The sequence below is a fragment of the Plecotus auritus genome, assembly GCF_963455305.1.
Source record: "Plecotus auritus genome assembly, chromosome: 6".
In the NCBI taxonomy this organism is placed as follows: Eukaryota; Metazoa; Chordata; class Mammalia; order Chiroptera; family Vespertilionidae; genus Plecotus; species Plecotus auritus.
Window position 1 is genome coordinate 177,039,165 of NC_137773.1, and position 18,315 is coordinate 177,057,479.

The 18,315-nt window shown below is 68.6% G+C and overlaps 2 protein-coding genes across 5 annotated transcripts in view; both read right to left on the reverse strand.

The window, feature by feature from the left end:
- Nucleotides 1-531: 531 nt before the first annotated feature.
- Nucleotides 532-4,662, reverse strand: GNAT1 (G protein subunit alpha transducin 1). Of its 3 annotated transcripts, none has more exons than XM_080673083.1 (7): nucleotides 3,661-4,662; nucleotides 3,382-3,539; nucleotides 3,172-3,300; nucleotides 2,823-2,952; nucleotides 2,486-2,604; nucleotides 2,173-2,364; nucleotides 532-699 (listed from the first exon to the last, which is right to left on the reverse strand). In XM_080673083.1, the coding sequence occupies exons 1-7, from the start codon at nucleotides 3,700-3,702 to the stop codon at nucleotides 645-647; spliced, it is 825 nt and encodes a 274-aa protein (XP_080529209.1). In that variant the 5' UTR covers nucleotides 3,703-4,662; the 3' UTR covers nucleotides 532-644. The 3 variants fall into 3 exon arrangements, with proteins under 3 accessions (XP_080529209.1, XP_080529210.1, XP_080529208.1); XM_080673084.1 differs by having other exon boundaries at nucleotides 2,486-2,639; XM_080673082.1 differs by having other exon boundaries at nucleotides 532-2,364.
- A 3,729-nt stretch (nucleotides 4,663-8,391) lies between these two features.
- SEMA3F (semaphorin 3F) overlaps nucleotides 8,392-18,315 on the reverse strand; it is a 31,677-nt gene continuing 21,753 nt past the window's right edge. For both annotated transcript variants that reach the window (XM_080673860.1, XM_080673859.1), the window contains 12 exons: nucleotides 17,222-17,341; nucleotides 16,892-17,031; nucleotides 16,648-16,762; nucleotides 16,423-16,492; nucleotides 16,125-16,269; nucleotides 13,874-14,096; nucleotides 13,218-13,306; nucleotides 13,059-13,100; nucleotides 12,716-12,873; nucleotides 12,482-12,549; nucleotides 12,084-12,217; nucleotides 8,392-9,635 (listed from right to left, as the gene is read on the reverse strand). In XM_080673860.1, coding sequence (XP_080529986.1) covers nucleotides 9,225-9,635; nucleotides 12,084-12,217; nucleotides 12,482-12,549; nucleotides 12,716-12,873; nucleotides 13,059-13,100; nucleotides 13,218-13,306; nucleotides 13,874-14,096; nucleotides 16,125-16,269; nucleotides 16,423-16,492; nucleotides 16,648-16,762; nucleotides 16,892-17,031; nucleotides 17,222-17,341 — 1,715 coding nt within the window. In that variant the 3' untranslated portion in view covers nucleotides 8,392-9,224. The remainder of the gene's footprint in view (nucleotides 9,636-12,083; nucleotides 12,218-12,481; nucleotides 12,550-12,715; nucleotides 12,874-13,058; nucleotides 13,101-13,217; nucleotides 13,307-13,873; nucleotides 14,097-16,124; nucleotides 16,270-16,422; nucleotides 16,493-16,647; nucleotides 16,763-16,891; nucleotides 17,032-17,221; nucleotides 17,342-18,315) is intronic.

Consider the following 18,315-nt stretch of genomic DNA (forward strand, 5'->3'; position numbering starts at 1 on the left):
GTCTTTATTTAGAATTCTGATATTTTTGCACATGGATCGTTTTGCAGCCATTTTGGTTTTTAAATATTGCATTAACGTATTATTTGGTTATTGACATCTTTGGCCCAACCTTACCTTTTGCACCAGAGGGAACGCCTCGTTTGCCTCCCCCAGGCCCGCGATGGCGCCCTAGCTTCAGGGGCTCCCGAGAACCATCACCCTCTGCAGCCCAGGCCCCCGGCTGGCCCTTGGCACGTCCCGCTGTCCCCCCGCCCCATGCCCCCTTCCCTGCTGCTGATCAAGGCAATGGTGGCCCCCAAGCCCCTGGGCCGTGTCCGCCCGGCTGTGCCCGCCAGATGCACTTCCACCTCCAAACGCCCTCTTGATGGGGGACTGTCCCTGCGAACATTGCCGTGGCTCCTCGCCCTCCCAGCCCCCAGCAAGGGGCACGCGTTGGTCCCTGAGTGCCCCCGCCATGGCAGCCAGGTGCTCTTCATATCACCCACAACTCGCGATAATTAGCACCCCCCTCGCCCCAAGAAAGGACAGCGGGCCGATGCGGAGGTTTATTGCCTAGTGCGTGGTCGGCAAACTCATTAGTCAGCAGAGCCAAATATCAACAGGACAACGATTGAAATTTCTTCGGAGAGCCACATTTTTTAAACTTAAACTTCTTCTAACGCCGCTTCTTCAACATAGACTCGCCCAGGCCGTGGTATTCTGTGGAAGAGCCACACTCAAGGGGCCAAAGAGCCGCATGTGGCTCGCGAGCCGCAGTTTGCCGACCCCGGGCCTAGTGCCTCTAGCGGGGGTGCGAGGCCTGCCCTCGCCGGCAGTGAGGCCGGGCCACGGGACCAGCAGGGGCCGGTGGCTGGTAAAGTAGGGCTGAGGGGACGTGGGCTTTGTCCCTGACGGGTCAGGCATGGCGCTGTTATTCCTGCCAGGGAGGGAGCCCTGAACAGACAGGGCGAGAGACGCTGCTGGCAGGAACCAGGGTCACCTGATTTGCTTGTGACCCCACCTGATGGACCCCCTCGGGGCCTCCATCCTGTCCCAACTTCTCTGCCGGGGCTGATCGATGGAGCTGGACTCTGCCCCAGCCACCCCTCGGGACAGTTCGACCATTGGCCACCATGGGTGTCAACAGTACCCTCCCTCACAGACCATCCCCTTGACCGGCCGGAGGGAGCACTGCGGGTGGGTGGGTGAGCGGGGCAGGGATCTGGTGTCCAAGGACGGAGGGGGCAGGGCTGTGGGGGAAGGGGCTAGGGGCTCCTCTGAGACTGGTATGTGGGGAAGGGTCCAGCACGAGTCCCTCCCTGGCACCCAGGGGCTCCAGGCCTGGCCCCCTCACTAATTCATGGGTAGGAGATGCCAGGGCCAGAGCTGGCTTCCACTTTGGACCCCTGAAGCGGCTGGGAGGGACAGTCACTGGCCACCGGGCAGACAGGTGTCCGACTTGTCACATGGAGTGGGAGGCTGGACCGGAGGGATCCCGCCTGCCCCCTGCAGTGCCTGGAACTCCGCGAGGGAGGGCTGTTTGCTGAGCCCAGACCCACCGGGTGAGTCACGGGCCCCCTGGGGCGGGAGGGCAGCAGGAGATTGGTCAGCGGACACTGCTGAGTCACCGTGCGCGCCAGCTGCCCCGAGTCCTGCCGGCTCCTAGCTGGGGCTGGCTGCGGTGGGTCCTGCGGCCAGTGCCGCCGGCCGTGAAGGGCAGCGCTGGGCTTGGGGGGACCTGGCTCCGGGAGGCCCGGGAGCCACAGGGGAAGGGCAGGAACGGCCAGCTAGTGGGACGCAGGGTTTGGGGCTGGTGGCTGGTGGGGCCACAGGCTGGGGCGAGGGTGGCTGGGCTGCAGGGCCTCAGCACACACATGGTTCAGGAACCTTGCCAGCATCCCAGCCCCCGTATAACTGGGCTGCGGCTGACACCTTGTGGAGGTGGGTCTGAAAGCAGGGACGCCCGGGGCCCTGGGGCCTGGTCCAAAGAGATGAGATGGGTGGGACTTGTGGGCCAGGGGCGGGGCCTGTGGCAGGGGGTGGAGCCTGGAAGCAGAGGGGCCTGGGAGGTGCGGGTCCGGCAGTGGCGTGGGTGGGCTGCAGTGAGGTGGCGTGGGGAGCGGGAATGCGCTGGGCACGGAGGTCAGGGGGCCCGACAGGGGCCGGGGGAGCACGGGGCAGAGGGGAGCGCACCTCAGAAGAGGCCGCAGTCTTTGAGGTTCTCCTTGATGATGATGTCGGTGACAGCATCGAAGACGAACTTGACGTTCTGCGTGTCGGTGGCGCACGTCATGTGGGAGTAGATCTCCTTCACGTCGCGTCGCATGTTGAGCTCCAGGAACTGCACTTTGATGTAGTTGCCCGCGTCCTCGTACGTGTTGGGCCCTGGGGTGGGGGGTGGTGGGGGGCGGAAGGGGGCGCTCACTCCCGCCCACCTCGGTCCCGTGGAGGAGCGCGGCGAGGCCGTGGGGAGGGGCGCCGCCTGGCGGCCGGGCTGGGATCTCACCGTCGTAGTCGGGGAAGCAGATGCTCAGATGCGCCTTTTTGATCTTCTCGGAGAACACGTCCTTCTTGTTGAGGAAGAGCACGATGGACGTGGTGGCGAAGTAGCGGTGGTTGCAGATGCTGTTGAACAGGTGCAGGCTCTCGTGCATGCGGTTCTGCGGAGGGCGGCGCTGTCGGGCACGGGGGCGCGGGCCGCCCCCCCCTCTGGGCGCGGAAGGCTTCGGGTCAGCCCCCCCCCTCTTCCCCCCGAACCCCGTCCGCGGGGCTGTGGCTGCCTCCGCTCCTCCCCGGACGGCTCCGAGTCGGTCCCCTCACGCTCAGGTCCGCCGGAAACTCACCACCTCGTCGTCCTCCACCAGCACCATGTCGTAGGCGCTCAGCGCCGCGATGAAGATGATGCACGTCACGCCCTCGAAGCAGTGGATCCACTTCTTGCGCTCCGAGCGCTGCCCGCCCACGTCGAACATCCTGCGGGCGGGCGGGCGGGGCCTGAACCCGAGCATCGAGCCCCCTGGCCGTGACCACAGGCCTCCCCTCGCCTCCCAAGGCTGGCGGGGGCGCCCCCAGACCCGACGGGCAGCGGACGGGTCATCCGAGAGGGGCGGGTCCCTCCTAGAGACAGGGCCCCGAGGCGGTGACTTCGGGGGCGGGCGGGGGGGGGGAGCAGAGCGCGGGCACGGGCGGTACCGGAAGTTGAGGTCCTTGAAGGAGAACTGGGTCTCGATGATGCCGGTGGTCTTGACACGCGAGCGCAGCACGTCCTGTTCGGTGGGCACGTAGCCCGGGGTCACCAGGCGCTGCAGGTCGGAGAGGTAGCTGCGGAGACCCCGGGTGGCTGGGTGGGTGCAGGCGTGGAGCAGGGCCCGCGCCCCCGCCCCGCCCCGCCTGTGCGCTCACTAGCCCGCCGAGTCGTTGAGCTGGTACTCCGAGGCGCGCTCGAAGCAGGCCTGGATGCCCGAGTCCTCCCACAGCCGCTGGATGATGTCCGACATCTCCTTGGGCATCGTGCCCTCCTCGATGGTGTCTGCCATGTGCACCAGCTTCCGGGCGTCATCCTGGGGACACAGTGGGAGTGGTGGGTCGTGACCCGGACTTGGGCCCAGTCCCGCGCCTCGAGTCCGCGGAGCCCACCCCCCCCCGCCCCGCTCCCCGCCTCCAGCCCGCGCCCCGGCGCACCTGGCGCGCGGAGTCTCCGTACTGGATGTTGAGCGTGGTCATGGCGCGCACGATGGCCAGGATGGACTGCAGCGTGTTGCCGTAGATGATGGCGATGAACTCGAGGCACTCTTCCAGCGAGTACCCGTCCTGGTGGATAATCCTACGGCCGGGGCGGGCCGGGGTCAGCGCCTCCTCGCGGTCGGGTGGGGAAGGACAGGCCCTGTGCGCACGCCCCGCCCCAACCCGCGGCCTCCCACGGCGGGGACACTCACTTCATCTGCTTGACGATGGTGCTCTTCCCGGACTCGCCGGCACCTGCAAGGGAAGCCCCGCCTCTGAGCCGCGCTGACCGCATCTCCCCCTCCCCTGCCCCCTCCCGCCCCTGCTCCCAGGCCCGGAAGATGGCTAGGCCGACCCAGAGCGCCCACCTGGTTCCCCCTCACTCCCAAAGTAGGGCCCTGACACCCTGGCAGGAAGACGTTTGTAAATGTCAGCACTGTCTGACGAAGACTGGCGGAGGGGACCCACGACCTCAGCTGTGCGGGGGCACCTCCAAACCCAGGTTTACGCAGACTATTCGTTTGAGACCCAAAAGAAAGCCTGGAGCGCCTCCTTGTGGAAATAGTTGGTACCGCAGCACGGGATTATTTGAGCCGGGTCAGCCCGGTTTCTCCCCTGGGGTAGGGAGTGTGTCAGAGAGGGCATTAGCGCCTTTTGCGGGGGCGGGGGGAGGGGGGAGGGGGGGAACAGCTGACAGCCCCCATAAGCCTGTTCTTGCCAGGGCGCTGGGCACAGTTAATGGGATTTCTGGCTTAGTCTCTGGACCCTGGAGAGCCTGGGTGGAGCCTGCACCCCTCAAAACATCTCTTCCCCTGGGGAGTGGCAGAGGCCTCCAGGCACTGGTGCACGCCTTGTCCCCTCACTGCCATGGGACCGTGGGCCTGCTGATGGATGCCCTGGGCCTTGGCACCACTCCTGCCCCTTTAGCTGCTTTGCAGGTCCGCCTGCAATAAAGTTCTGGAACCCAGGACCATTGTGCGTGGCTCCAGGTGGTTCTAGAGGCTGCCCACTCTGGGGAGCACTGTGACCTCCTTCCCAGGGGAGCAGTCCTGTCGTGGGGTTTCCCAGGAGGCCCTGGATTCTGAGCCCTGCCCCAGCCAGAGCAAACATGTGGCCAGTACCCACTTCTCCAGGGACGGCTGCCTGAGGTGGGCCCTCTGGAGGGGGTTCCACGGCATGCCCATGTTCCACTCTGTTCCCTGCCCTGTCACAGGCTCATCCTGCTCCCCAGAAGGGAGGCCTGCCCGCCCCCAGGCCTCTGACCGGTGGCAGGGCCCTCCTGGCCCACACCCCTACCCAGAAGCAGCAGCTTCACGGTTCGGGCGTCCTTCTCCGCATCCTCTTTCAGCTTCTTCTCCAGCTCCCGCGAGTGCTTCTCCTCGGCGCTGGCCCCAGCCCCCATGGCCCGCGGCCGGGAGGAACCGGTCAGGGGGCTCTTCCGGATGGAGGGCTCTCCAGAGCCAGGCTCAGGCCTCCCAGGACACCCTTCTGGCCCCGGGACTGTGCGAGCAATCCACTGGCTCCCCACAGCTGTGCAGGCCTGGTGGGGCTGCTTAGTGGGATTTGGGTGCCGGGGGTACCCAAGAGCCAATCAGAGACAAGGACAGGTGACTCTAGCTCAGCCCCATCCCTTCTAATCGGGCTAGCATGGCCCCAATCCCCCAACTGCTGACTCTGCACCCCACTACCCCTCCCCAAACCCTCCAGGAGACCCTGGGGAGGGTCCAGCCCCTGCCCTACAGCAGGGAGACTTGTCTGTAGGGTACAGGCTCAGAAAGGGGAGCCGAGGGGTGGGGGCCATGGGCAGGGCTGGCTGCAGGGAGTAGAGGGAGAAGCGTGCCCAGCACTGGGCTCTGCACTCTCATTTTGTGAGCTCATGCCTGCCCTGGGGGAGAGCGCCCACACCATCAGTGCCAGGGTACCAACGGGGGAGCCAAAGGTACGGAGGGAGAGGAAGCTGAGGGTGCTGAGGGAGGAGCTGAGGGTGCTGAGGGAGGAGTAGCTGAGGGTGCTGAGGGAGGAGGAGCTGAGGGTGCTGAGGGAGGAGGAGCTGAGGGTGCTGAGGGAGGAGCTGAGGGTGCTGAGGGAGGAGGAGCTGAGGGTGCTGAGGGAGGAGCTGAGGGTGCTGAGGGAGGAGCTGAGGGTGCTGAGGGAGGAGCTGAGGGAGGAGGAGCTGAGGGTGCTGAGGGAGGAGCTGAGGGTGCTGAGGGAGGAGCTGAGGGTGCTGAGGGAGGAGGAGCTGAGGGTGCTGAGGGAGGAGCTGAGGGTGCTGAGGGAGGAGCTGAGGGTGCTGAGGGAGGAGGAGCTGAGGGTGCTGAGGGAGGAGCTGAGGGTGCTGAGGGAGGAGCTGAGGGTGCTGAGGGAGGAGGAGCTGAGGGAGGAGCTGAGGGTGCTGAGGGAGGAGGAACTGAGGGTGCTGAGGGAGGAGGAGCTGAGGGTGCTGAGGGAGGAGGAGCTGAGGGTGCTGAGGGAGGAGCTGAGTGAGCTAAGGGAGGAGCTGAGGGAGCTGAGGGAGAAGCTGAGGGTGCTGAGGGAGGAGCTGAGGGAGGAGGAGCTGAGGGAGCTGAGGGAGAAGCTGAGGGTGCTGAGGGAGAAGCTGAGGGTGCTGAGGGAGGAGCTGAGGGTGCTGAGGGAGGAGCTGAGGGAGGAGGAGCTGAGGGAGCTGAGGGAGGAGCTGAGGGAGCTGAGGGAGAAGCTGAGGGTGCTGAGGGAGGAGCTGAGGGTGCTGAGGGAGGAGCTGAGGGTGCTGAGGGAGGAGGAGCTGAGGGTGCTGAGGGAGGAGGAGCTGAGGAAGGAGGAGCTGAGGGAGGAGGAGCTGAGGGTGCTGAGGGAGGAGGAGCTGAGGGAGGAGGAGCTGAGGGTGCTGAGGGAGGAGGAGCTGAGGGTGCTGAGGGAGGAAGAGCTGAGGGTGCTGAGGGAGGAGCTGAGGGTGCTGAGGGAGGAGGAGCTGAGGGTGCTGAGGGAGGAGGAGCTGAGGGAGGAGGAGCTGAGGGAGGAGGAGCTGAGGGTGCTGAGGGAGGAGCTGAGGGAGGAGGAGCCCAGGATGCTGCTGGAGGAGAAGAGGCGGAGCCACACGGTGGGAGGTGACTGGGAAGAGTTGGTGACTGGCACTAGGTTCGTGCTCTTCAGGGCGTCAAGAAGAAAGGAGGCCACTCCATTTGTGCCACACAGAGGCTGGCGGGGCCTGGACGTGCCATGATGCCAGTGGACTTGGGTGGGGTGCATGCCTGCTATGTGTGCCTAGGGCATGTCTATCCTTTACTGGCACCACGTAAGGCAATGACATGACACACGTTTGTCCGTCTATACTTTTGTGTACATGTGTGCCTTTGAGTGCATGAGTGTGCCCATGCACACCTGATTGTGTACAAGCATGTGCTTTTGTATAGTTCTCTTCATGCACACATGAGCTTATACACACGTGTGAATTACCCTGTGTGCATGGATCTATAAATGCATGTACATGTGCACACATGCACGCATGTTAGCGTGCACTTGCCTGTGTGCCCGTGGGCATGTGCCTGTGCATATGGGAATGTGTGCGTGTGTGTACCCGTGTGCATGCACACGGTCACGTGCCTGCTTGTACGTGTACTTCAGTGCAATACGGTCTCTGACCAGCAGAGGTGGCCAGGGTCTTGCAGAGAACGTTTTGCAGGTCTGTTGTCAGCTGGGGAAACCGAGTCTGGAGCAGGTCTGCCCTTCCGTGGGAGGGGCCATCTGCTCTGCTCCTGCCCGGGACCCTGTGGTGCTCTGGAAGCTGCTTAGGGGTCTCCGAGGCACGCGGCTTAGGGGTCTGTGGTCTGTGTGCCGTGGGTTCGGGCGGGACAGCTGCGCCGCTGGGATGGAGCTCCGCTGAGCCTGGAGTGTTGGGTTCCCGGGCTCTGGAGACGCCCCGCCCCCATCGGAAGACCCAGCCCTGGGGTCCCAAGGCTCCCTTCAGGGCCCCGAGCCTCCCGCTGGCTCCCTCCGGAACCTGGCTGCCTTCTCATGCCCGGCTCCATCTGCCCCAGGAGCCTGAGGCGGGCCAGGGCCCCAGCCAGCACTGGACTGGCCCTAACACGCAGTGTGGGTGTCGGCTCCCCCCACGGGCTTCAACATCTCTCCTGCTGGGGGGCGGGGGACCTGTCCGGGAGCCTCAGGTTTCATCCATCCTCCGCCCCACCTCTGCCCAGGGGGCCGGGTGCAGGAGCCCAGGATGGTTAAACCGCCAAAAACCTGTTTTCTGCATCTTGAGTTTATTTAAAGTGAGGCCAGCCCACTGCCCTCCTGGCTCCCTGGCCACCAGGTCTGGCCTTCGCCCTGCTGGACCCACGGGGCTTCGCTGTGGCTGCCGGGCCTGACTCAACCTCTGGCCCACGGGCTCCTCAGCCACCCCCTCCCACCTCGGCATCTGCTCGGCGGGCCCTCTGCGGAGCCGAGGCGCAGGCAGGAAGATGGGACTGTCGCCGGGGGTCGGGGCTGGTGGCGAGGGCTGTGGCTTTGTCTTGCCTTAGCACTGGCACAGGCTGGACACAACGCCGGGGAAGGTGAGCTGAAGGACGGACACGGAAGGAGGGAGGGAAGCCGTCTGCGGGAGAGCATGTGTGGGGGCGGGTGCCAGGCTGCACAGGGTGAGGGGGCAGCAGCGGCAGATCTGGGCGTAGGCTGAGCCCCCACCCTCCTGCCCCCGCCAAGGAGAAGCCGCAGTCCAGTCCCAGAGCCAGTGTTTATTAACAAGATGGAACCCAAGGGCCTGTGGCCGGGGTGGCGAGGGCCTCCGGGAGCCCCATCCGCCTGCCCCCCAGAGCTATGTACACCCCTCATCTGAAGCGGGGGCAGGAGGGAGCCCCGGGGAGCCCCTGCCGTCCCCAGGCCTCTGCCCGCAGCCCCCTCTGCCCGCAGCCCCGCTGGTGCCGGCCCCTCTGCAATTCGCCAGCCCCTGAGCCACAGGGGCACCCAACAGCCCAGAGGAGGGAGAGTGGCCGGCAGGGAGGGCTGGACGGGCTGCCCCACCCACACAGCGTCCCTCTTCTCCTCCCCAATAAATAGAGAATAAATACCTGGGCAGGGGCTGGCCTTGACCGAGCGCCCCTCCCAGGCAGGGCCGTCCTGTGATGGCCCGCACCCCTCTCCTCCCTCGAGTGCAGCTGCCCCCTCCCACCCCGTCCGCCAGCAGTCCTCCGTCCACGGCGGCGCAGGCACAGCACACGCTGGCGAGGGCGTTCAGTCCGTGCCCGTCTGGTGGCGCGCGCTCCCTCCGTGTCCCGTGGATCCCAGCGGCGGCGTGGGGCCGTGCAGTCCTGGCCTGGCCACCGGCGGCGGGGCCAGCGGCCTGTTCTCTGCCGTCCGTCTCTGACCAGCACGGGGCTGAGTGTGCCGATGCTGCCGCCCAGGCAGGCCGTGTAGACCCGCCAATAAATACTGTCTCTGAGGGGCAGGGTGTGTACAGAATATAGATGTTTTATATATATATATCTATATATCTTTATATTAAAAGGGACAGGGCGAGGGTGGCCCGTGGGAGGCCTCTGACAGCCACCTCATGTGTCCGGGGGGTGGTGGCGGCGATTCCGGGGCTTTTTCTGGTCCTGGGGTTCCGGGGGCCTGGGTGCCCCGGGAGCCTCCCTGGGGCTGGGGGGCACGTGGCGCCAGTAGCCCTGGCAGTACTGGTGGATGAGGCCCACTTCCGGCTGGGCCAGCAGCTGGGCCAGCTCCTGGTACGAAGGCGTCGGGGGGCCGGCGCCTGGGGGCGGCGGGGCGCTCACGGCCAGTGGCGGGAAGAGGGCAGCGTGGACGGCGTCCCGGCCCAGGACGTGCAGCTGCACGCGCGTGACGATGTGCTTGAAGTTGTTCTCGGTGGCGGTGCACGAGTACAGGCCGCGGTCGCCCAGCTGCAGGGCGCGGAGCAGCAGGCCCTGGTCCGTGCGCAGGAGGCGCTCCTCGGCGCGGATCTGCAGGGCGGGAGCGGGCTCAGGGCTGTGACCCCCCCGCCGCCCGGGCAGGGAGCGGGCTCAGGGCTGTGACCCCCCCGCCGCCCGGGCAGGGAGCGGGCTCAGGGCTGTGACCCCCCTGCCGCCCGGGCAGGGAGCGGGCTCAGGGCTGTGACCCCCCTGCCGCCCGGGCAGGGAGCGGGCTCAGGGCTGTGACCCCCCCACTGCCGCCCGGGCAGGGAGCGGGCTCAGGGCTGTGACCCCCCCGCCGCCCGGGCAGGGAGCGGGCTCAGGGCTGTGACCCCCCTGCCGCCCGGGCAGGGAGCGGGCTCAGGGCTGTGACCCCCCTGCCGCCCGGGCAGGGAGCGGGCTCAGGGCTGTGACCCCCCCACTGCCGCCCGGGCAGGGAGCGGGCTCAGGGCTGTGACCCCCCCACTGCCGCCCGGGCAGGGAGCGGGCTCAGGGCTGTGACCCCCCCGCCGCCCGGGCAGGGAGCGCGCTCAGGGCTGTGACCCCCCCCCCCGCCGCCCAGGCAGGGAGCGGGCTCAGGGCTGTGACCCCCCCACTGCCGCCCGGGCAGGGAGCGCGCTCAGGGCTGTGACCCCCCCACTGCCGCCCGGGCAGGGAGCGGGCTCAGGGCTGTGACCCCCCCACTGCCGCCCGGGCAGGGAGCGGGCTCAGGGCTGTGACCCCCCCGCCGCGCAGGCAGGGAGCGGGCTCAGGGCTGTGACCCCCCCACTGCCGCCCGGGCAGGGAGCGGGCTCAGGGCTGTGACCCCCCCACCGCCCGGGCAGGGAGCGGGCTCAGGGCTGTGACCCCCCCGCCGCCCGGGCAGGGAGCGGGCTCAGGGCTGTGACCCCCCCGCCGCCCGGGCAGGGAGCGGGCTCAGGGCTGTGACCCCCCCGCCGCCCGGGCAGGGAGCGGGCTCAGGGCTGTGACCCCCCCGCCGCCCGGGCAGGGAGCGCGCTCAGGGCTGTGACCCCCCCACCACCCAGGCAGGGAGCGCGCTCAGGGCTGTGACCCCCCCACCACCCAGGCAGGGAGCGGGCTCAGGGCTGTGACCCCCCGCCGCCCGGGCAGGGAGCGGGCTCAGGGCTGTGACCCCCCCGCCCAGGCAGGGAGCACGCTCAGGGCTGTGACCCCCCCCCCCCCGCCGCCCGGGCAGGGAGCGGGCTCAGGGCTGTGACCCCCCCCCCGCCGCCCGGGCAGGGAGCGGGCTCAGGGCTGTGACCCCCCCCCCCGCCGCCCGGGCAGGGAGCGGGCTCAGGGCTGTGACCCCCCCCCCCCCCGCCCAGGCAGGGAGCGGGCTCAGGGCTGTGACCCCCCAGCCGCCCGGGCAGGGAGCGGGCTCAGGGCTGTGACCTCCCCCCCCCCTCCCCCCCCCCCCGCCGCCCAGGCAGGGAGCGCGCTCAGGGCTGTGACCCCCCTGCCGCCCGGGGAAGGGAGCGGGCTCAGGGCTGTGACCCCCCCACCGCCCAGGCAGGGAGCGGGCTCAGGGCTGTGACCCCCTCTGCCGCCCGGGCAGGGAGCGGGCTCAGGGCTGTGACCCCCCCACTGCCGCCCGGGCAGGGAGCGGGCTCAGGGCTGTGACCCCCCCGCTGCCCGGGCAGGGAGCGGGCTCAGGGCTGTGACCCCCCCACTGCCGCCCGGGCAGGGAGCGGGCTCAGGGCTGTGACCCCCCCACTGCCGCCCGGGCAGGGAGCGGGCTCAGGGCTGTGACCCCCCCGCCGCGCAGGCAGGGAGCGGGCTCAGGGCTGTGACCCCCCCCACTGCCGCGCAGGCAGGGAGCGGGCTCAGGGCTGTGACCCCCTCTGCCGCCCGGGCAGGGAGCGGGCTCAGGGCTGTGACCCCCCCACCGCCCAGGCAGGGAGCGGGCTCAGGGCTGTGACCCCCCCGCCGCCCGGGCAGGGAGCGGGCTCAGGGCTGTGACCCCCTCTGCCGCCCGGGCAGGGCCCCGTGGGAGTTCCCAGCAGCAGGGAACACCCACAGGCAGGGTTTCACACGTAACATCTGAATGAGGCATCCATTTCCCTTCAGGGGGGTGGCCACTGGGGAGTCTGTGCGGTGAGAATTGGGGAGCACTCACAGAGGATGTCTGTTTCATGAGAGCACCCAGCTGGGGCTCCTCAGAGAATGCCCACGTGAGGAGGGTGCCCCACAGGATTTCTACCCCCTGGAGCTCACCCAGTGACGCTCCCGCACCGTGGGGTGCCGTCCGACGGAGCGCGTGTGGGGCTTGCAGGTAAAGAGGCGCGGCTGGGACTGGTTCCCACGGTGGCACCCCGCGGGCCCATGTCACCGGTTCCCCGGGGGAGTCCCCACAGGGAGGGAGCCGGGGGGCTCTCTTAGACCGAGGCTGCCCCTGATGGGCCCCAACCCACCTTCACCCGCATGCGATTTCCACGCACAAAGGGCTCCTGCCCCACGGGGTGCGGGGGGCACCGGGAGGGGCGGGGGGGCAGCAATCACCTCGCGGCGCCGGTCGCTGGGGTCGCGCTGGAACAGCCACTTCACGGAGGCCTGGGGCGAGCGGGGCTGGCACTCGAGGAAGGCGGCGCTGCCCGCCACGCCGTACTGCACCGACTCCACCGCGTTCTTGTTGGCTGCGGGCGAGCGGAGCGGAGGGCAGGCTGGCGAGGGGCGAGGGGCAAGGCGCGTGGACAGGGCCCCCACCCGTAAGGGGCGGGGCGCGCCACCCACCCACTCCTGAGGGGTGCTGGGGACGTCGTGTGCTGAAACCCCAAGACCCTCACCCCTGGGGGCCGCGTGAGACTCCTTCCCCTGGGGCGGGGAGCAGCTTGGTGGCTGCATGAGATCCACGCTGGCGGGGGTGGGGGTGGGGGGTGGGGGGGGGCTGGCGCACTCACCGTTGGAGTTGAAGCCGCGGCACTGCCTGATGGGGTTCCCGTGCCGGACGTCCTGCCGGCGGCTCCGCCTGGGTGAGGAGAGCCACTGACGGAGCTGCCTAAGGAAGCTCGCCCCCCCCAGGCCCCTGCACCCTGAGACCAGGGTCACAGACTCCCTCTGGGTGACAGCACCTCCACCTCCAAACCCCCCGGAGGGGGCCTGTGGCTGGAATCCCTCGGGTCTGGGGTGCACACCTCTTGGAGGACGCCGTGTAGCGGGAGCAGGCCTGGCCGTCCCAGGCGCAGTAGGGGTCCCGGGCGAGGCAGCAGTCGGCACAGGCGGCCCCGTAGGCCTGGCAGCGGTGCAGGCTCAGGTGGGTGACGCCCACAGCGGAGGCCACGTACAGTTGTTGCTGAGGGAGGGGCAGGGGGAGGGGCAGGTCAGTTCCCTCCCCCAGGCAGCCCCCACCAGGAGCCAGCTGGGCGGGCCCCTTCCCTTCCTGTTCTGTGCCTCCGTTTCCCCACCCCTGTGCCCAGGGCACGACCCCAAAGGGGAGCAGGCTCCATCCTTCCCGCAGCCCGCCTCCCTGAAACTCACCCTCTTGGAAGAGATGGTCATGGTCTTGACGGGCGCTGGGTCCTGGAAAGAGAGAAGGGTCAGCGTGGGGCTCTGGGACCCCCCCCGGCCCCGCCCTGGGGCTGAGTCCGGCGCCGGCACTGAGGGCCTGGGCGAGGACAGGCCTGGGGTCACACCCACCTTGAACACCTCCACCTCCTCCAGCATAAGCTCCTCCACTTCCTGGTCGTCCTTGGGCAGCACGATGACCTTCTGCACTGTCCCGCGGTCTGGAACGGGCCGGGCAGGGCCTCAGGGGGCTGAGGGCGCTGGGGGAGGGGCACCGGCCTCAGCCCCGTCCCCACCAGGGCCCGACCCCGAGGGCAGTGGTCAGCAGCTCTGTGCCAGGGCCGAAGCCTCCCCGATGACGGGGAGAGGTCTGAGAGGACTGGCCGGGGGTCAGGGGCGCCCCCCCCCCCACCAGACCCTTGCTGGGCACCGCTCAGTGCAGGCGCCGGCGGCCCATGCAGAGGCGGCCGGAGCTGTGGTGGGTGCGTTTCACGCCGGTGCCCACGAGAGCATGTGTCAGTATTTGGACCCACATATCCTGGAGGTGTCTGCCATGTCCCCCCTTTCCTGCTCATACAAGGTCTCCTGTCCCCCAGGGATGAGAATGGGGTCTGCCCACCCCTCGTCTGTTATCCTGGCCACAGGGAGAAGGCTCCAAAGGAGGAAGGTGGCAGAGTTGACCTTGACCAGCCTGTAGCAACCCCAACGGCGGAGGTCCCAGCCCCATGGAGAAGCACCCTCCACCCAGCGGGCCCAGCGCAGGAGGGGCAGGGAGCAGCAGTGGGTACCTGTGCCCAGGAAAAGCACCTCATAGCGCCCGTCGGCTGCATCCACCTGGTCCACGGCGACGGTGGTGAGCCGGTAGGGGGCGCCCGTGCGGACCACCAGGGGGCGCCGCTGCAGCGGGTACACGGGCTGGTACATGAGCGGGTGGCTCCGCATGAAGTTGATCACCTCGTCGGGATAGTCCTTGGTGGACTTCATGGACGGCGTGAAGGTCCCGCCCGGGCACTGCAGGCAGGCGAGCGCATCAGGCCCAGGCTGCCGGGGGGCTCCCTGGACCCACGGCCGCAGGAGAGGCCTCTGTCTGCCTGCCTGCCCACCGCCTCGCCTGCTCGCTCCTCCGTGCAGGCCTCTGTCTGTCTGCCCACCGCCTCACCTGCTCGCTCCTCCGTGCAGGCCTCTGTCTGCCTGCCTGCCCACCGCCTCGCCTGCTCGCTCCTCCGTGCAGGCCTCTGTCTGTCTGCCTGCCCACCGCCTCGCCTGCTCGCTCCTCCGTGCAGGCCTCTGTCTGCCTGCCTGCCCACCGCCTCGCCTGCTCGCTCCTCCGTGCGGGCCTCTGTCTGTCTGCCTGCCCACCGCCTCGCCTGCTCGCTCCTCCGTGCGGGCCTCTGTCTGTCTGTCTGCCCACCACCTCGCCTGCTCGCTCCTCCGTGCAGGCCTCTGTCTGTCTGCCTGCCCACCGCCTCGCCTGCTCGCTCCTCCGTGCAGGCCTCTGTCTGCCTGCCTGCCCACCGCCTCGCCTGCTCGCTCCTCCGTGCCGGCCTCTGTCTGTCTGCCCACCGCCTCGCCTGCTCGCTCCTCCGTGCAGGCCTCTGTCTGTCTGCCTGCCTGCCCACCGCCTCGCCTGCTCGCCCCTCCGTGCAGGCCTCTGTCTGTCTGCCTGCCCACCGCCTCCCCTGCTCGCTCCTCCGTGCCGGCCTCTGTCTGTCTGCCCACCGCCTCGCCTGCTCGCTCCTCCGTGCAGGCCTCTGTCTGTCTGCCCTGCGCCTCACCTGCTCGCTCCTCCGTGCAGGCCTCTGTCTGCCTGCCTGCCCACCGCCTCGCCTGCTCGCTCCTCCGTGCAGGCCTCTGTCTGCCTGCCTGCCCACCGCCTCGCCTGCTCACTCCTCCGTGCAGGCCTCTGTCTGCCTGCCTGCCCACCGCCTCGCCTGCTCGCTCCTCCGTGCAGGCCTCTGTCTGCCTGCCTGCCCACCGCCTCGCCTGCTCGCTCCTCTGTGCAGCCAGGCGTCTGCCCTGCGCCCAGCCTCTCTGCAGGGCCCGCTCCAGTGGAGGCCCCAGGTCCCACAGTGCCGACCCCACGCCACCTCCCTGGCCCCATGTGCCACCTTCTGCAGAGCTGACCACTCCCTTTCCACGTCCCCCCGCCCTGTGGTCTCTCCCCTCTGGATGCTGCCCCACCCGCCCCACCCGGCCCCGCTCAGCAGGCCTGCAGGCCCTGAACTCCTTTAACGCCCGGCTATGCCCTCCCCTCCCGACCCTGCCCAGCCTCCGAGTTCGCCTCCCTGACCTCAGCTGACTGCACGGAGCGGTACTGCCCGCTGCATGTAATCAGCCACTTTGCCTCCTGCTGAGACGCCCGCTGTGACCTTGAAACCCCAAGAGCAGGGGAATCACCTCCCACCACCCCACCCCTCACCTGCTGTCAGCCACACGCTGACCAGCCCGCCTCCTGCTTCTGCCCTGAACTCTTCCCTCCAACTTCCAGCTCCCGAGCAGCCCTCCCAGGAGCAGGGGCCCCCCCCGCCCCAGGAGCAGGGGCCCCCCCGTCCCAGGAGCAGCCCCCACACGGCCCACCAGCCTTGTTCCGGGACCCTGGCTGAGCTGCGTCACAGCCCGTGCAGCCGTGTGTAAACGGTGTTTTTAAAATTTCAGCTTTACGCTTTGACTCAGTGGATAAAGCATCGGCCCATGGACTGAAGGGTCCTGGGTTCAATTCTGGTCAAGGGCACGTACCTCCGTCGCAGGTTCCACCCCGGGCCCTGATGGGGCCTTGTGTGGGAGGCAGCCAACCGATGTGTCTCTCACATCCATGTCTCTCTCTGTCTCTCCCCTCCCTTCCACCCGCTCTAAAAATCGATGGAAAATGCCCTCAGGGGAGGGTTAGAAAGTGCTGGAGAAGCTTCAGCTGCAGGGAGGGTGAAGGTGGGTTGACATGTGTGTGCGTGTGCTTGTGTGTGTGCTCGCCCTCTCCCACCCGCCCCGAGCGCCCCGCTGGGGTCTCACAGAAGGAGAGGAAGGGGGAGGTGGGGTGCTCACCGTGCCTGGCCGCGGGTAGGGCATCTTCCCCGAGAAGGGCATCCATTGGTAGTTGGGGCCCTCCTTGTGCGCAAAAGGCCCGTTGAAGACCATGCGGATGTCAGCCATGGAGTAGACGCACACGGCGGAGCCTCGGAACACGGAGCTGCCGGCAGGGCAGGCGCTGCTGGTACCGGGGCAGACCCTGGGCCCAGGCCCTCCCGGTCCACCCCACCTCACAGCTCCCCGGGGGCTGGGGCCCTCCACGACCCGTGGCCCCCAACCCCGCCGCACCCTCCCCTGCGGCGCCCAGCCTCACCCGGAGGAGGTGAAGACGGCGTAGATGACCGGGTTCCTCACGTCCTGGGTCTGCTGGACAAACACGTCCTCTGGGGACAGAGGGAGCAGCCGCTGGAGGGCCCGTGGCAGGAGCCCAGGGCCTGCCCGCTTCCGCCCAGGGAGACCCCCGACGGGGCCTCTGACCAGGCCCCGCCCCCCCCGCCCAGGCCCCGCCCCCCGCCCAGGCCCCGCCCCCGGGACTCACGCAGCTCGTCGAAGTGCGTCTCGATGCCGTCGTGGCCGGGCACGGAGCACACCAGCCGCGCCTTCAGGAAGGTGCTCCACTTGTTGACCAGGCAGCAGTGGCCGCCATCGTCATTCTGGGGGCCGGGCAGGGCAGGGCCGGGTTGGATCTGCGCGCCCGTCCCACGCCCCTGCCCTGCCCGGCCCTGCCCGGCCCGGCCCGAGGAGAAGGCTGTCAGAACCAGACGGTGGGAGGGGCCGCCTACCAGGCAGATGCGCCCGATGCGGGCGTACACGGCGGGGCTCTGCGGCGCCTCGGCCGAGCGCTCGCGGAAGAAGAAGTACAGCTTGTCATCGTTGCGCTCCGCGCTGTCGGGGATGAGCTCGGCGTGGATGAACGAGGGGTCTGCGGGGCGGGTGCAGGGGTCAGTGGGCAGCCCTCCCCCCGCCCCCCCAGATCCAGGAGCACCCCGACTCCTCCCCAAACGCGCCCCCCCTGGATCCAGGAGCACCCCAACCCCTCCCCAGCCAGGCACAGGACTGGGAATCCCCACGACATCCCAGACCTGCCCGCCCGGGGCCGGCGGGGGCCTCACCGTTGAGCCAGCGGGAGTTGTGCTGGTCCGTGCGCATGGCCGTCTGCTTGCCGAGGGTGCGGAAGATGGCCGCGTCCGTGCCCATGAAGTCGATGTACACACCCGCATAGAGCTCCTCGTCTGTGGGCGGGAGGGGTCAGTCAGGGGCCGCCCTTGGCCAGGACCAGAGCCGATGCCAGGAGCCCACGGGACCTGCAGGGGGGCAGGGCCTGTCTCCCCCGGGCTGCCCAGGGCACTGGTGAGTGGGTGCTGGGCAATGCGGGACGGGCACTGGGGGCCGGGATTCAGCAGCAACGAGCTCTGATCAGCAGCCAGAGCCCATTTCTGGGGGGGCCTCCCGCCGAGAGAGGGCCCTGACACGGCCCACGAGCCACCACCACTCACAGCATCTCCACCCCCAGGAGCGCGGGCCAGCACCCCAGGAGCGGACAATACAAAATGCTAGATACCAGCAAGCAGGGAGTGTTGAGCGCATGTCCCTTCTTTAAGTAACTGATTTAAGTGTAACTTCATATAATTTGGTTTTTAATAACAGCTCCGCCCGAAGATGCCGGCACCTGGCTCGCTCCCAGCCTCCCCGGCGTGCCCTGTCCCCGGCAGCGCCTTGGTTGAGCTCTACCATCAGGCGGGGGCCTTCCCGCTTGCCAAGATGGGAGGAAGATGCCCACCCCCTGCCCCGGGGGCCTGGCGCCGTGGAGGCGGCACGGTGCCCAGCAGCTGCTCCGGGAGGCTGGCTGGGTTGGGCAGCCAGGGGACAGGCAGAGTGCAGGGGCCGGGGTCAGCGGGGGCTCGCCCCTGGGGGCAGCGGCAGCAGCTGCTCCTGAGGCCCAGACAGGACCCCTCCTCGGAGAACATGCCCCCAACCTCCCCAGACACCTGGCCAGACCAAAACACTCCCCCAACCAGTCACGGGGCGGGGACTCCCCGGGGGTGCCTCCTGCTGGCCTCTCCCACCCTCCAGGCAAACCGAGGACATGCGATGGGATTATCGACCCCCCCACCCCCCTTACACCCCCTTACAGACCCAGCCTTCCCTGTCCTGCCTCCAGGCAGCCCGCGGCCACACTGGATTGCAGGGTGGGGTCTGGCCCCTG

What these genes read in the sequence shown, in the direction of transcription:
- GNAT1 (XM_080673082.1), bottom strand. Translation starts at nt 3,702, where the DNA reads ATGACCACGCTCAACATCCAGTACGGAGACTCCGCGCGCCAG. An exon ending in ACGGAGACTCCGCGCGCCAG is followed by an intron (nt 3,540 to 3,660) that starts GTGCGCCGGGGC and finishes CTGTGTCCCCAG; the next exon opens with GATGACGCCCGGAAGCTGGT. An exon ending in CTCAACGACTCGGCGGGCTA is followed by an intron (nt 3,301 to 3,381) that starts GTGAGCGCACAG and finishes GGGTCTCCGCAG; the next exon opens with CTACCTCTCCGACCTGCAGC.